This window comes from Oncorhynchus keta, chromosome 16 (genome assembly GCF_023373465.1).
Source record: "Oncorhynchus keta strain PuntledgeMale-10-30-2019 chromosome 16, Oket_V2, whole genome shotgun sequence".
In the NCBI taxonomy this organism is placed as follows: domain Eukaryota; kingdom Metazoa; phylum Chordata; class Actinopteri; order Salmoniformes; family Salmonidae; genus Oncorhynchus; species Oncorhynchus keta.
In genome coordinates this window covers 162,501-179,372 of record NC_068436.1, presented here as the reverse complement: position 1 = coordinate 179,372, position 16,872 = coordinate 162,501, and the positions used below count along the sequence as shown (strand labels likewise).

Below are 16,872 nucleotides of genomic sequence, written 5' to 3'. Positions count from 1 at the left end.
TGGAAAACCCTATTGCATTGGTGTCTATGGGAGACAAACCCAGTTAAGTAGACCGTAACTTTGCCTGGGGACCAGACAGTGAATGTCTAAATACACTGTCTGGAACATGATTCTAGAAATGGTCTTCTACAAGCCGGAATGTTGAAAACAATTATATTTGAACTTACTCTGCCGATTGTCAATGGTGTTGGTCCTTCAGCTGCTCATCATTTGAGAAAAAATATCCACAGGAAAGTATTGTTTACCCAACTTTTTAGATCACCGTACTGAAGTTGACATTTCACCTGACACATGCGCACAACCATGTAAACACCTGCAAGACTTTGGTTAGTATGCATGGTTCGCATATATACTGACATGTACCTTTGGTAATGAGCAAAGCACATATTGACTGCCACACACATAGACCTGCGTATTGAAGTTGGTTTAATAATAATTTCCTGGGGATATTTTGTCTCAAATTTCTACCAACACCACGGACAATCGGCAAAGTTGACATTTTATTTTATTCAACATTTGTGACAGACAAGAAACGTTTTGGATTTTTCTATGTAAATGTGTGTGGCGTTGTCTACATAATTTGAAGCGGAACTGGCATTTTTTTCCAATGGTAAACAGCCTGAGTGAACATCATCTATCCACCATCTTTGGTTTTGGTCTGCTAACCATAATCGCACTAAGCGTATTTGGCATTGAATACTATTTGGAGATCATTGATTCTACACCCCCCACCACCACCAAACACACACGCACAACCAGACATTGATTGATTGAATCCTATTTTCTACATGCAGCAAACCTAGTGGATCATGCTGGAAATAATGGTAAAAGCATGGTCTCTAAAAAATCCCCAAAAGCATGTCTTTTTTTGAGACAATAAGTACTGTATGTATTTGTAGTATGCTTAAATCCAGATGAGTAGCAGTGTACCTTGTAAATTGTTACATTCCTTCTTCCTCTTGTGTATGTGTATGTGTCAGTGTGCCCATCTGGAGGCCAAGGTGTTCCGGATGGAGAGCAGGTCTCTGACAGTCCTCTTCAAGCTACAGGAGAGCAGAGGTTTGGAGAGACACAGGGAAACCATAAAGACCCTGATCACCGACACTCTTCGGGAGGGCGGGAGGGACATTCTGGAACTGAACCCTGCCAGGTGTGTGTGTGTGTGTGTGTGTGTGTGTGTGTGTGTGTGTGTGTGTGTGTGTGTGTGTGTGTGTGTGTGTGTGTGTGTGTGTGTGTGTGTGTGTGTGTGTGTGTGTGTGTGTGTGTGTGTAGCATTAATTGAAACATTTTCAGGTAAGTTAACCTCAGTAAGAGTGTTCATTGTAATCACACTTATGATTCCTATCATTTCTTGTGAGTACTTGTTGGTAAAGTTAAGTGATGCTAATCATGAGAAAATACAAAGAACTTCCTAGCAGAGTTAATGAGCTGTCGTCATTTGTGTGTTGTGTAGGGAATATGATGAGTATGGGTTTAGAATCTCCACTGACATCCAAATGGATGATATGAAGCTGCTGGCCAAACTGCAAGCATTAGGGATTCATTCCCATGATCCCCCACAACAACAGAAGGATGGGGAAGAGGAGGGGGACAGCGAGCGTCTTTGGGGCCGCTGGGCACAGCACTTTGATGGCAGACGATCAGACAAGGCGGTGGCCTCTCCGAAGCTGAAGGGGCTTCTGAGAAAGGGCGTGCCGCACCACTACAGGCGTCGTGTGTGGCGCTGGATAGTGTGGAGCCGCACCCGCTCCCTGAGAGAGCGCCAGCCCCACTGGTACCAACAGATATGCTTTAGGAGCCAGGCTGCTTCGGCCCACCGAGTCTCGCAGCAGATCTGGTTGGACCTGGAGACCACTCTGAGAGGGAACCGCCACTTCTCCTTCCCCGCCAAGCGTGCCGTCCGGCAGCTACATCGTATCCTCCTAGCCTTTTCTTGTCATAACCGGTCTGTCGGCTACTGCCAGGGCCTCAACAGGTACATTCAAAGACTTTAAAAAAATACCTATTTTATTTGTTGATATCTTCTGTAATATAGAAAATATATAGAAACCTTCCATTGTTTAACTAACTTTGTGGAGTAAAACAATTGTACACTTCAGTACTGTGTCAGTAACTATACTGAACAAAAATCTAAATGCAACATGCAGCAATCTCAAAGATTTTACTGAGTTCCATATGAGGAAATCTGTCAATTTAAACAAATTCATTAGGCCTTAATCTATGGATTTCACATAACTGGGAAGACAGATATGCATCTGTATCTCACAGATGCCTTAAAAAAATTAGCCTAAGAATGGGCCTCAGGATCTCGTCGCGGTACTTTTTGTGCATTCAAATTGCCAATGATAAAATGCAACTGTGTTTGTTGTCCGTAGTTTAAGCCTGCCCATACCATAATCCCACCGCCACCATAGGGCACTCTGTTCACAACGTTGACATGAGTAAACTGCTTGCACACACAGCTCCATACACATGGTCTCCAGTTGAGGCCGGTTAGATGTATCAAATCAAATTTTATTGGTCACATACACATGGTTATGTTAATGCGAGTGTAGCGAAATGCTTGTGCTTCTAGTTCTGACCATGCAGTAATATCTAACAAGTAATCTAACAATTTCACAACAACTACCTTTTACACACAAGTATAAAGTAATGAATAAGAATATGTACATATAAATATACGGATGAGCGATGGCCGAATGGCATAGGCAAGATGCAGTAGACGGTATAGAGTACAGTATATACATGTGAGATGAGTAATGTAGGGTATGTAAACATTATATAAAGTGGCATTGTTTAAGGTGACTAGTAATACATTTATTACATCCAATTTTTAATTATTAAAGTGGCTAGAGATTTGAGTCAGTATGTTGGCAGCAACCACTCAATGTTAGTGATGGTTGTTCAACAGTCTGATGGCCTTGAGATAGAAGCTGTTTTTCAGTCTCTCGATCCCAGCTTTGATGCACCTGTACTGACCTCGCCTTCTGGATGATAGCGGGGTGAACAGGCAGTGGCTCGGGTGGTTGTTGTCCTTGATGATCTTTTTGGCCTGGTGTAAGTGGGTGGTGTAGGTGTCCTGGAGGGCAGGTAGTTTGCCCCCGGTGATGCGTTGTGCAGACCTCACCACCCTCTGGAGAGCCTTACGGTTGTGGGCGGAACAGTTGCCGTACCAGGTGGTGATACAGCCTGACAGGATGCTATCGATTGTGCATCTGTCAAAGTTTGTGAGTTTTGTTGGTGACAAGACAAATTTCTTCAGCGTCCTGAGGTTGAAGAGGCGCTGTTGCGCCTTCTTCGCCATGCAGTCTGTGTGGGTGGACCATTTCAGTTTGTCCGTGATGTGAACGCCGAGGAACTAAACACTTTCCACCTTCTCCACTACTGTCCTGTCGATGTGGACAGGGGGTGCCAAATTCTCTAAAATTCATTGGAGATGGCTTATGGTAGGGAAATTAACATTAAATTCTCTGTCAATAGCTCTGGTGGACACTCCTGCAGTCAACATGCCAATTGCACTCTCCCTCAAAACTTGAGACATCTGTGAGATTGTGTTGTGTGACAAAACTGCACATTTTAATGGCCTTTTATTCTCCCCAGCACATGGTGCAACTGTGTAATGATCATGCTGTTATGTAATGATCATGCTGTCATCTTCTTGATATGCCACACCTGTCAGGTGGATGGATTACCTTGGCGAAGGAGAAATGCTCACTAACAGTAAACTAACAATAAACAAATGTCTGCACAACATTTTAGAGTAATACATTTTTGTGCGTATGAAACATTTCTGGGATCTTTTATTTTAGCTCATGAAACATGGGACCAACACTTCACATGTTGCGTTTATATTTTTGTTCCATGTAGGGTTCCATGCAATTGGCAACAGATATTATAGATATACAGTGCCTTTGGAAAGTATTCAGACCACTTGACTTCTAATCTTTTTTTTCCAGCAATCTACACACAATACCCTATAATGACAAAGCGAAAACAGGTTTTTAGAAATGTTAAAAAACAGATACCTTATTTACATAAGTATTCAGACCCTTTGCTATGAGACTCGAAATTGAGGTACAAGTATCCTGTTTCCATTGATCATCCTTGAGATGTTTCTACAACTTGATTGGAGTCCACCTGTGGTAAATTCAATTGATTGGACATGATTTGGAAAGGCACACACCTGTCTATATAAGGTCCCACAGTTGACAGTGCATGTCAGACCAAAAACCAAACCATGAGGTCGAAGGAATTGTCCGTAGAGCTCTGAGACAGGATTGTGTCAAGGCACAGATCTGGGGAAGTGTACCAAAACATTTATGCAGCATTGAAGGTCCCCAAGAACACAGTGGCCTTCATCGTTCTTAAATGGAAGAAGTTTGGAACGACTATCCACCCGGTCGTCCACCCGGTCAAACTGAGCAATCAGGGGAGAAGGGCCTTGGTCAGGGAGAGACCAAGAACCCGATGATCACTCTAAAAGAGCTCCAGCGTTCCTCTGTGGAGATGGGAGTACCTTCCAGAAGGACAACCATCTCTGCAGCACTCCACCAATCAAGCCTTTATAGTAGAGTGACCACACGGAAGCCACACCTCAGTAAAAGGCAGATGAAAGCCCGCTTGGAGTTTGCCAAAAGGCACCTAAAGATATCAGACCATGAGAAACAAGATTCTCTGGTCTGATGAATCCAAGATTGAACTCTTTGGCATGAATGCCAAGCGTCAGGTCTGGAGGAAACCTGGCACCATCCCTACGGTGAAGCATGGTGGTGGCTTTGGGGATGTTTTTCAGTGGCAGGGACTGGGAGACTAGTCAGGAGCCAGGGAAATATGAACAGAGCAAAGTACAGAGAGATCCTTGATGAAAACCAGCTCCAGAGTGCTCAGGACCTCAGACTGGGGCGAAGGTTAATCTTCCAACAGGACAATGACCCTAAGCACACAGCCAAGACAAAGTAGGAGTGGCTTCGGGACAAGTTTCTGAATGTCCTTGAGTGGCCCAGCCAGAGCCCGGGTTTGAACCCGAATGGAGAGACCCGAAAATAGCTGTTTAGTGACACTGCCCAATCAACCTGACAGAACTTTAGATGATCTGCAGAGAAGAATGGGAGAAACTCCCCAAATCAGGTGTGCAAAACTTGTAGCGTCATACCCAAGAAGAGGCTGTAGTCACTGCCAAAGGTGCTTCAACAAAGTACTGAGTAAAGGATCTGAATACTTATGTAAATGTGATATTTCAGTTTTTCATTTGTAATAAATTAGTAAACGTTTATATAAACCTGTTTTTGTTTTGTCATTATGGGGTATTGTGTGTAGATTGACGAGGGGGGAAAACGATTTAATTCACTTTTGAATGTAACAAAATTATAATGTAACGTAACAAAATGATGAAACGTCAAGGGGTCTGAATGCTTTCCAAATTCACTGTATTATAAAAATCTGCTTAAAGAAAATATGTGCATTTTCCCATTCAGTTGTGTGTTTCCACCAAACGGACTTGGTTGGTGACTTTCAATGTGTTTCCAACACATTTTCAACTAGTTTTGTCACAAACTGTTGCGTTGAATAGCAAATGTGCCAACTCTGGTCTTGGCATGTGCAGTCTAGCCAACAACTTGCATACACAGTGCGGGTAGGCTAGTCTACATGATGAGATTATTATGGATAATAGCGAGAATATTTTTGTCAAACTGCAGTCAAGCATTGATCATCATGTCAGCAGAATAAGCCCCTCAATATTTATCAGAATCATCACCATGCACTTTCACCACCCTGTGAATTTCATCATAACTTACTTCACCATACCCTCACTTGACTCCAAGTTAACTTTGAAATGATGGTTATTATATCAATATTTACGCATAAAGGCGCTTCCAGTTCCAAAAAGATCCTACCATGTCGAACAAACAAACTGTACTCATAAAATTGTACCGTGATTTATTAAAAATATATGGCATGACTTTACTCCCATAAAAACTGTGGATGGAAACTTAATGTATGGGATACAATTTTGGGTTTGTACTCACTATGAGGAGGCATTGACCTTGCCCGAATACCCATACTTCCATCCTAAATAGTAGCCTTTTGAAGTATAGTTTAAATGCCCAGATGCCATACTAATTTCGGTTAATTTCACACCGAAATCAACCAATACATGGAAACAATGAAAATTGTGCATGATAAATTCTCAGTAAGCAAAAATATAATGTTTTATAGTATGTGCATTTTTGAACATCGAGTATGGCTCTTTATTTAGTAGAATTCGATGCACACTTTTCCACAATGCATTGGAATAGATCTGCGGCAAGTGATAGGCCCTAGTTCCTAGGTAACCTAGGCCCTAGGTTACTTCACTGGGAAGCGAAGCTTCTGCAGTGGTGTTCAAATGTTACCTAAGTAGTTTTTGTCCTCCTTAAAATGATCACAATTATTTTATCGTAAGCTACATCTTTGAAATAAGAAGTATTTTTACCCAAAGTGGATTTCTGTTTTCTCATTGAAAACTGTTTCTTGTTGTCTTGGCCTTCGTCGGAGCCTTTAAACAAAATACTGAACATCTTTCGATTTGTGAGTGTGTCGGCACCAGGACTCGGGATATGGATGCATTATTGATGTCATGTTAGCCATGCCTTTTGATTTGAACATATGGATTGTTATAGTTTTGTAAGCTACCTATTGAATTATTTAATTTATGGATCAAGCCTTAGCAGTCATTCTGATCTTGTTTCCAATGATCAGTGCTTTAGTTTATTATGTTGCTGTACAGTGGTTCTGAATTTGCGATGCTGTCCACGTTTTGCTGCGCAATACTCTTTCGATTTAAACATTTTGATACGTTTTGGTGTGTGTACTAGGCTATTTAATTTAATGTATTTATGTTATAGCACTTTTGTTTCACTAAAAAATACTGTATGTTAAAATGGAACCAAATGATCTGTTTCTATCTTCAGTGCTTTTTAAATAGGATAGATGGTTTATATGGGCTATAGCTCGAATTTGGTAGTCTGCTTATAACCAACCTGAGTAGGCCTATAACTCCATTCCTATTCTATTCCGAGAATAGAGAAATCAATAGAATTGGAAATGAGCTATTGTCAGGCTGGTTAGTGTCTGTTGAATTTGGAAAATCCACCCGCACTCGGCCCCACCCCACCTACTCAGCCAGTCAGGAGCCGTGGCATACTGCATACTTTTTACTAAACAGTAAGTTCTAAATATTATGCGACGATAGGTACATAACATGCAGTTTAAGTATGTTGTATGCAAGTATGTGTATTCGGACACAGTAACTGTATTAGTCTTGTTATTGCTTTATCTGCCTTCTTTTTTTCTGTCAGATTGGCTGCAATGGCCTTGCTAGTGTTGCAGAGCGAGGAAGATGCTTTCTGGTGTCTGGTGGCCATTGTCGAGACCATCATGCCTCAGGACTTCTATGGCAAGACTCTAACAGCATCTCAGGTATGTGAAACGATTCCTTTGATAGTTTTTAATATATGTTTTGCTGAAGTTGCAATGTGGGTGGATATCCATTAATGTACTTGTAATGTACTTTAATGTAAAAAAAACAAAAACAAGTGAAGCATAAAAATTCAAGCATTGGTTCAGGGTTCGATACTGTTACCAAATCTGTCATTTTGGGATGTTTGACTTTACATTTTTTATCAGTCACAAGGGTGCCAGTGAAAACAATTTACCTGGTCACGTTAGTTCCGTGATTTTATTTATGATCCATTTTTATGAGAGATGCAGGCGCTATTGTTTGTTTCCCGCCATTTCAGTTCATTATTATGAGCTAGATGACATTGAATGTTGGCTTCAACTTGGTTTTCCATACAAAGCATTCCACTACAAATAAACCTTTGTCACTTTCTCATTTTAAAAACATGAAACAGTACACTACAGATTTTGGCCCCGATTTCGCTGTTCCAAACAGGTTTTTGAGATCGGAAACAAAATCCCCATGTCGTTGCCTACTCGGGACACACGGCCGTCACCATCGCTTGCCTAGTGTGAGTGCATCAGAGACGCAATCGAAGGCCTACGGATCTCGTCTTAGAGCAGTCCCTGACCTCCCGATACTTGGATCAAAATCTGCAAAGCTCTTTTAGTGTGAGATGTACAACAACAAGTTTTAAGAATGGTGTTGATATAATTTCATTATTCCAATATGTTTTCTTTAATTGAATTCACTTAGTCTATTTTATGAGAATTTGTAAGATTCTTATTTGCATAGAATAGACGGAGACCAGTCTTATCAAAAATAGATAATAGTATTTATTCACGAACAACAGTTTATATACAAAATATGACGTCATTGGTTCTAGAATGAATCTCCTCTTCTCGACCAAGAAAAAGCAGGTTTAAAAGTTCATTCCGACCTACTAGCACACACACGACACATAATATAACTGAATTAACTCCTTGACCCCTCACCACTTAGCTGACAGTTCCAGTTAACGGAAAACCTAAGAAAACAGTCTTTATCTGAACATTCCAGTGCTAAGTTGAGTCGGTTCAACCATAGGTTAATTACCCTTTCTGCTTACTTAAAAAAAAAAAAACACTTCCAATCTTCTCCAAACTGGCTGGAATAGTATTTATTTAATTTGAATTGCCCCCTGTTTCAGGCTCCACAATCCCTCACTTATGAATACATATTGTTAATCAGATATAACAAAACAGAGTATTAGTTTACTTAGTTACAGTTCTATTTATAATGGGGATATTGTTTAGTAATTTATTCATAAAATTCCTAACAAATGGTGATTAGCAATAGCTTTTGAGAGCTCGCCAGAGAAGAAGCAAGTAAGATGACATTGTTTTTCATCACCCAGGAGACTCTCAAGCAGGAGCGATGACTACTAGTATGCATTTGTACTTGCCTTTAACCCAAGCCAAAGTGTCAAATAGTTCCAGCTCTGATTTGAACAAGCAATGTTATTAAATTCAAAATGTTGGGTAGACATTTCAACTCTATGGCAAGCGTGAATGTCTGACTGAAAACGTTTATAAGCTTGCAGTTTGTTGTAGCTACAGTATGTTAAATCTAATCACATCATTGTTTTTGCTAGACAGTGTGGAATCGACGATCCTCACGAAGTGAAGAATCTTGTAGTGTGTGACCCCCGTCTGTGCCACATCGTTAAGTGTGCGCACCACTACGTTGGAAAGACAAAAAAACTACAGGAAAGGTTGTGGTTTAATGTGAGAGGCTCAGCAATTTTGAAAGTTGTTTTAAATTTTTAATTTCACCTTTATTTAACCAGGTAGGCCAGTTGAGAACAAGTTTTCATTTACAACTGCAACCTGCCCAAGATAAAGCAAAGCAGTGCGACTTAAACAACAACACAGAGTTACACATAAACAAACGTACAGTCAATAACACAATAGAAAAATCTATGTAGAGTGTGTGCAAATGTAGAAGAGTAGGGAGGAAATGCAATAAATAGCCCATGGACACGAAATAATTACAATTTAGCATTAACACTGGAGTGATAGATGTGCAGATGATGAAGTGCACGTAGAGATACTGGGGTGCACAAGAGCAAGAGGATAAGTAACAATATGGGGGTGAGGTAGTTGGGTGTGCTATTTACAGATTGGTATTGTACAGGTACAGTGATCGATACGGTGCTCTGACAGCTGATGCTTAAAAGTTAGAGAGGGAGATATAAGACTCCAGACTCAGTGATTTTTGCAATTCATTCCAGTCATTGGCAGCAGAGAACTGGAAGGAAAGGCGGCCAAAATAAGTTTTGGCTTTGGGGATGACCAGTGATATATACCTGCTGGAGCGCGTGCTACAGGTGGTTGCCGCTATGTGACCAGTGAGCTCAGATAAGGCGGGGCTTTACCTAGCATAGACTTATCGATGACCTGGAGCCAGTGGGTTTGGCGAGGAATATGTAGTGAGGTCCAGCAAACGAGAGCATACAGGTCCCATTGGTGGGTAGTATATGGGGCTTTGGTGACAAAACGGATGGCATTGTGATAGACTACATTTACATTACATTACATTTAAGTCATTTAGCAGACGCTCTTATCCAGCGCGACTTACAAATTGGTGCATTCACCTTATGACATCCAGTGGAACAGCCACTTTACAATAGTGCATCTAAATCTTTTAAGGGGGGTGGTAAGAAGGATTACTTTATCCTATCCTAGGTATTCCTTAAAGAGGTGGGGTTTCAGGTGTCTCCGGAAGGTGGTGATTGACTCCGCTGTCCTGGCGTCGTGAGGGAGTTTGTTCCACCATTGGGGGGCCAGAGCAGCGAACAGTTTTGACTGGGCTGAGCGGGAACTGTACTTCCTCAGTGGTAGGGAGGCGAGCAAGCCAGAGGTGGATGAACGCAGTGCCCTTGTTTGGGTGTAGGGCCTGATCAGAGCCTGGAGGTACTGAGGTGACGTTCCCCTCACAGCTCCGTAGGCAAGCACCATGGTCTTGTAGCGGATGCGAGCTTCAACTGGAAGCCAGTGGAGAGAGCGGAGGAGCGGGGTGACGTGAGAGAACTTGGGAAGGTTGAACACCAGACGGGCTGCGGCGTTCTGGATGAGTTGTAGGGGTTTAATAGCACAGGCAGGGAGCCCAGCCAACAGCGAGTTGCAGTAATCCAGACGGGAGATGACAAGTGCCTGGATTAGGACCTGCGCCACTTCCTGTGTGAGGAAGGGTCGTACTCTGCGGATGTTGTAGAGCATGAACCTACAGGAACGGGCCACCGCCTTGATGTTAGTTGAGAACGACAGGGTGTTGTCCAGGATCACGCCAAGGTTCTTAGCGCTCTGGGAGGAGGACACAATGGAGTTGTCAACCGTGATGGCGAGATCATGGAACGGGCAGTCCTTCCCCGGGAGGAAGAGCAGCTCCGTCTTGCCGAGGTTCAGCTTGAGGTGGTGATCCGTCATCCACACTGATATGTCTGCCAGACATGCAGAGATGCGATTCGCCACCTGGTCATCAGAAGGGGAAAGGAGAAGATTAATTGTGTGTCGTCTGCATAGCAATGATAGAAGAGACCATGTGAGGTTATGACAGAGCCAAGTGACTTGGTGTATAGCGAGAATAGGAGAGGGCCTAGAACAGAGCCCTGGGGACACCAGTGGTGAGAGCGCGTGGTGAGGAGACAGATTCTCGCCACGCCACCTGGTAGGAGCGACCTGTCAGGTAGGACGCAATCCAAGCGTGGGCCGCGCCGGAGATGCCCAACTCGGAGAGGGTGGAGAGGAGGATCTGATGGTTCACAGTATCGAAGGCAGCCGATAGGTCTAGAAGGATGAGAGCAGAGGAGAGAGAGTTAGCTTTAGCGGTGTGGAGCGCCTCCGTGATACAGAGAAGAGCAGTCTCAGTTGAATGACTAGTCTTGAAACCTGACTGATTTGGATCAAGAAGGTCATTCTGAGAGAGATAGCGGGAGAGCTGGCCAAGGACGGCACGTTCAAGAGTTTTGGAGAGAAAAGAAAGAAGGGATATTGGTCTGTAGTTATTGACATCGGAGGGATCGAGTGTAGGTTTTTTCAGAAGGGGTGCAACTCTCGCTCTCTTGAAGACGGAAGGGACGTAGCCAGCGGTCAGGGATGAGTTGATGAGCGAGGTGAGGTAAGGGAGAAGGTCTCCGGAAATGGTCTGGAGAAGAGAGGAGGGGATAGGGTCAAGCGGGCAGGTTGTTGGGCGGCCGGCCGTCACAAGACGCGAGATTTCATCTGGAGAGAGAGGGGAGAAAGAGGTTAGAGCACAGGGTAGGGCAGTGTGAGCAGAACCAGCGGTGTCGTTTGACTTAGCAAACGAGGATCGGATGTCGTCGACCTTCTTTTCAAAATGGTTGACGAAGTCATCTGCAGAGAGGGAGGAGGGGGGAGGGGGAGGAGGATTCAGGAGGGAGGAGAAGGTGGCAAAGAGCTTCCTAGGGTTAGAGGTAGATGCTCGGAATTTAGAGTGGTAGAAAGTGGCTTTAGCAGCAGAGACAGAGGAGGAAAATGTAGAGAGGAGGGAGTGAAAGGATGCCAGGTCCGCAGGGAGGCGAGTTTTCCTCCATTTCCGCTCGGCTGCCCGGAGCCCTGTTCTGTGAGCTCGCAATGAGTCGTCGAGCCACGGAGCGGGAGGGGAGGACCGAGCCGGCCTGGAGGATAGGGGACATAGAGAGTCGAAGGATGCAGAAAGGGAGGAGAGGAGGATTGAGGAGGCAGAATCAGGAGATAGGTTGGAGAAGGTTTGAGCAGAGGGAAGAGATGATAGGATGGAAGAGGAGAGAGTAGCGGGGGAGAGAGCGAAGGTTGGGACGGCGCGATACCATCCGAGTAGGGGCAGTGTGGGAAGTGTTGGATGAGAGCGAGAGGGAAAAGGATACAAGGTAGTGGTCGGAGACTTGGAGGGGAGTTGCAATGAGGTTAGTGGAAGAACAGCATCTAGTAAAGATGAGGTCGAGCGTATTGCCTGCCTTGTGAGTAGGGGGAAGGTGAGAGGGTGAGGTCAAAAGAGGAGAGGAGTGGAAAGAAGGAGGCAGAGAGGAATGAGTCAAAGGTAGACGTGGGGAGGTTAAAGTCGCCCAGAACTGTGAGAGGTGAGCCGTCCTCAGGAAAGGAGCTTATCAAGGCATCAAGCTCATTGATGAACTCTCCGAGGGGACCTGGAGGGCGATAACATCCAGTTTGCTGAGTAGAACGTTGGAGGCTATTTTGTAAATGACATCACCAAAGTCGAGGATTGGTAGGATAGTCAGTTTTACGAGGGTTCGATTGGCAGCATGAGTGAAGGAGGTTTTGTTTGCGAAATAGGAAGCCGATTCTATATTTAATTTCGGATTGGAGATGCTTAATGTGAGTCTGGAAGGAGAGTTTACCGTCTAACCAGACACCTAGGTATTTGTAGTTGTCCACGTATTCTAAGTCAGAACCGTCCAGAGTAGTGATTTTTTTGGTCCTTCTGTAGCTCAGTTGGTAGAGCATGGCGCTTGTAACGCCAGGGTAGTGGGTTCGATTCCCGGGACCACCCATACGTAGAATGTATGCACACATGACTGTAAGTCGCTTTGGATAAAAGCGTCTGCTAAATGGCATATATTATATTATATTAGTGATGCTAGTCGGGCAGCGATCGGTTGAAGAGCATGCACTTAGTTTTACTTGCATTTAAAAGCAGTTGGAGGCCACGGAAGGACTGTTATATGGCATTGAAGCTCGTTTGGAGGTTTGTTAGCACAGTGTCCAAAGAAGGGCCAGATGTATACAGAATGGTGTCGTCTGTGAAGAGGTGGATCAGAGAATCACCAGCACCAAGAGCGACATCACTGATATATATAGAGAAAAGACTCGGCCTGAGAATTAAACCCTGTGGCACCCCCATAGAAACTGCCAGAGGTCCGGACAACAGCCCCTCCGATTTGACACACTGAACTCTGGCTGAGAAGTAGTTGGTGAACCAGGCGAAGCAGTCATTTGAGAAGCCAAGGCAATTGAGTCTGCCGATAAGAATGCAGTGATTGACAGAGTCGAAAGCCTTGGCCAGGTCAATGAAGACGGCTGCATAGTACTGTCTTTTATCGATGGCGGTTATGATATCATTTAGAACCTTGCTGCGGGGGGTGCTGAGATGTTGGCCAGGGTAGGGGTAGCCAGGTGGAAAGCATGGCCAGCCATAGAAAAATGCTAATTGAAATGATCGATTTTCGTAGATTTATCGGTGGTGACAATGTTTCCTCTCCTCAGGGCAGTGGGCAGCTGGGAGGAGGTGCTCTTATTTTCCATGGACTTTACAGTGTCCCAAAACTTTTTGGAATTAGTGCTACAGGATGAAAATGTATGTTTTGAAAAAGCTTAGCTTTCCTAACAGAGTGAGTATATTGGTTCCTGACTTCCCTGAAAATGTGCATATCGCGGGGGCTTTTCGATGTTAATGCAGAACGCCCCACAGGATGTTTTTGTGCTGGTCAAGGGCAGTCAAGTCTGGGGTGAACGAAGGGCTATATCTGTTCTTAGTTCTACATTTTTGTAATGGCACACGCTTATTTAAGATGGTGGGGAATGCACTTTGAAAGAGCAACCAGGAATCCTGACGGGATGAGGTCTAATTCCTTCCAGGATACCAGGGCCAGGTCGACTAGAAAGGCCTGCTCGCTGAAGTGTTTTAGGGAGCATTTGACAGTGATGAGGGGTGGTTGTTTGATCTCGGCCCTATTTCGCACACAGAAAATGAGGCAATGATCGCTGAGATCCTGGTTGTAGACAGGTGTATTTAGAGGGCAAGTTGGTCAGGATGATATCTAAGACGATGCCCATGGCTATGGATTTAGGGTTGTACCTAGTAGGTTCCTTGATAATTTGTATGAGATTGAGGGCATCTATCTTAGATTGTAGGACGGCTGGGGTGTTAAGCATGTTCCAGTTTAGGTCACCTAACAGTACGAACTCTGAAGATAGATGGGGACAATCAATTCACATATGGTGTCCAGGGCACAGCTGGGGGCTGAAGGGGGTCTATAACAAGCGGCAACAGTGACAGACTTTTTTCTGGAAAGGTGGGTTTTAAAAAATAGAAGCTTGAATTGTTTGGGCACAGACCTGGATAGTATGACAGAACTCTGCAGGCTATCTCTGCAGTAAATTACAACTCCGCCCCCTTTGGCAGTTCTATCTTGTCGAAAAATGTTATAGTTAGGGATGGAAATTTCAGGATTTTTCGTGGCCTTCCTAATCTAGGATTCAGACATGGCTAGGACATCCAGGTTGGCGGAGTGTGCTAAAGCAGTGAATGAAACAAACTTAGGGAGTAGGCTCTAATGTTAACATTCATGAAACCAAGGCTTTTACGGTTACAGAAGTCAACAAATTAGAGCGCCTGGAGAATGGGAGTGGTCTGTAATGTTTTATCATAGGTACACTTCAACTGTGAGAGACGGAATCTAAAACAAAAATCCAGAAAATCACATGGTATGATTTTTAAGTAATTAATTAGCATTTTATTGCATGACATAAGTATTTGATACGTAAGAAAAGCAGAATTTAATATTTGGTACAGAAACCTTTGTTTGCAATTACAGAGATCATACGTTTCCTGTAGTTCTTGACCAGGTTTGCACACACTGCAGCAGGGATTTTGGCCCACTCCTCCATACAGACCTTCTCCAGATCCTTCGGGTTTCGGGGCTGTCGCAATACGGACTTTCAGCTCCCTCCAAAGATTTTCTATTGGGTTTAGGCCTGGAGACTGGCTAGGCCACTCCAGGGCCTTGAGATGCTTCTTACAGAACCACTCCTTAGTTGCCCTGGCTGTGTGTTTTGGGTCGTTGTCATGCTGGAAGACCCAGCCATGACCCATCTTCAATGCTCTTACTGAGAGAAGGAGGTTGTTGGCCAAGATCTCGCGATACATGGCCCCATCCATCCTCCCCTCAATACGGTGCAGTCGTCCTGTCCCCTTTGCAGAAAAGCATCTCCAAAGAATGATGTTTCCACCTCCATGCTTCACGGTTGGGATGGTGTTCTTGGGGTTGTACTCATCCTTCTTCCCCCAAACACGGCGAGTGGAGTTTAGACCAAAAAGCTCTATTTTTGTCTCATCAGACCACATGACCTTCTCCCAAACTTCAGACGGGCCTGGACATGCACTGGCTTGAGCAGGGGGACCTTGCGTGCGCTGCAGGATTTTAATCCATGACAGCGTAGTGTGTTACTAATGGTTTTCTTTGAGACTGTGGTCACAGATGTCTTCAGGTCATTGACCAGGTCCTGCAGCGTAGTTCTGGGCTGAACCCTCACCTTCCTCATGATCATTGATGCCCCACAAGGTTAGATCTTGCATGGAGCCCCAGACTGAGGGTGATTGACCGTCATCTTGAACTTCTTCCATTTTCTAATAATTGCGCCAACAGTTGTTGCCTTCTCACCAAGCTGCTTGCTTATTGTCCTGTAGCCCAACCCAGCCTTGTGCAGGTCTACAATTTATCCCCGATGTCCTTAAACAGCTCTCTGGTCTTGGCCATTGTGGAGAGGTTGGAGTCTGTTTGATTGAGTGTGTGGACAGGTGCAGTTAATACAGGTGATGAGTGGAGAACAGGAGGGCGTCTCAAAGAAAAACGAACAGGTCTGTGAGAGCCGGAATTCTTACTGGTTGGTAGGTGATCAAATACTTATGTCATGCAATAAAATATAAATTCATTACTTAAAAATCATACAATGTGATTTTCTGGATTTTTGTTTTAGATTCCATCTCTCACAGTTGAAGTGTATCTATGATAAAAATTACAGACCTCTACATGCTTTGTAAGTAGGAAAACCTGCAAAATCGGCAGTGTATCAAATACTTGTTCTCCCCACTATAGGCACTACAGGGCCTGGGTTAACCTCTACATTACCAGAGGAACAGAGGAGGAGTAGGATAAGGGCTAAACGCTATAAGAACTGGTCGTCTAGTGCGTTCCGAGCAGAGAGTTAAAGAAGCAGATTTCTGAGTGCGGAAGAATAGATTTAAGGCATAATGTACAGACAAGGGTATGGTAGGATGTGAATACAGTGGAGGTAAACCTCGGCATTGAGTGATGATGAGAGAGGTTTTGTCTCTAGAGGCACCATTTAAGCCAGGTGAGGGGGGGGGTAGAACAAAAGGGCTAGCTAAGGCATATTCAGCAGGGCTGGAGGCTCTACAGTGAAATAAGACAATAATCACTTACCAAAACAGCAATAGACAAGGCATATTGACATTAGGGAGAGGCATGTGTAGTTGAGTGATCATAGTGTCCAGTGAGTAGCTAGGCGAGCTGGAGAGACGGCGATTCAGACAGCTATCAGGCTAGCAGATGGGCCTTTGGGGGACGTTGCAACGGGACAGCCTGTTGAAACCCGTTCAGATGGTTACATCGGCACACCAGTCGTGATGGATCG

General features: G+C 44.2%; 1 protein-coding gene across 1 annotated transcript in view; it reads left to right on the top strand.

Annotated features, from left to right (window-relative positions):
- LOC118395690 (TBC1 domain family member 2A-like) overlaps nt 1-16,872 on the top strand; it is a 43,988-nt gene that overhangs the window by 6,257 nt on the left and 20,859 nt on the right. Inside the window, exons 8-10 of the mRNA XM_052464368.1 lie at nt 981-1,150; nt 1,454-1,975; nt 7,338-7,458. Of these exons, the coding sequence (XP_052320328.1) occupies nt 981-1,150; nt 1,454-1,975; nt 7,338-7,458 (813 nt within the window). The remainder of the gene's footprint in view (nt 1-980; nt 1,151-1,453; nt 1,976-7,337; nt 7,459-16,872) is intronic.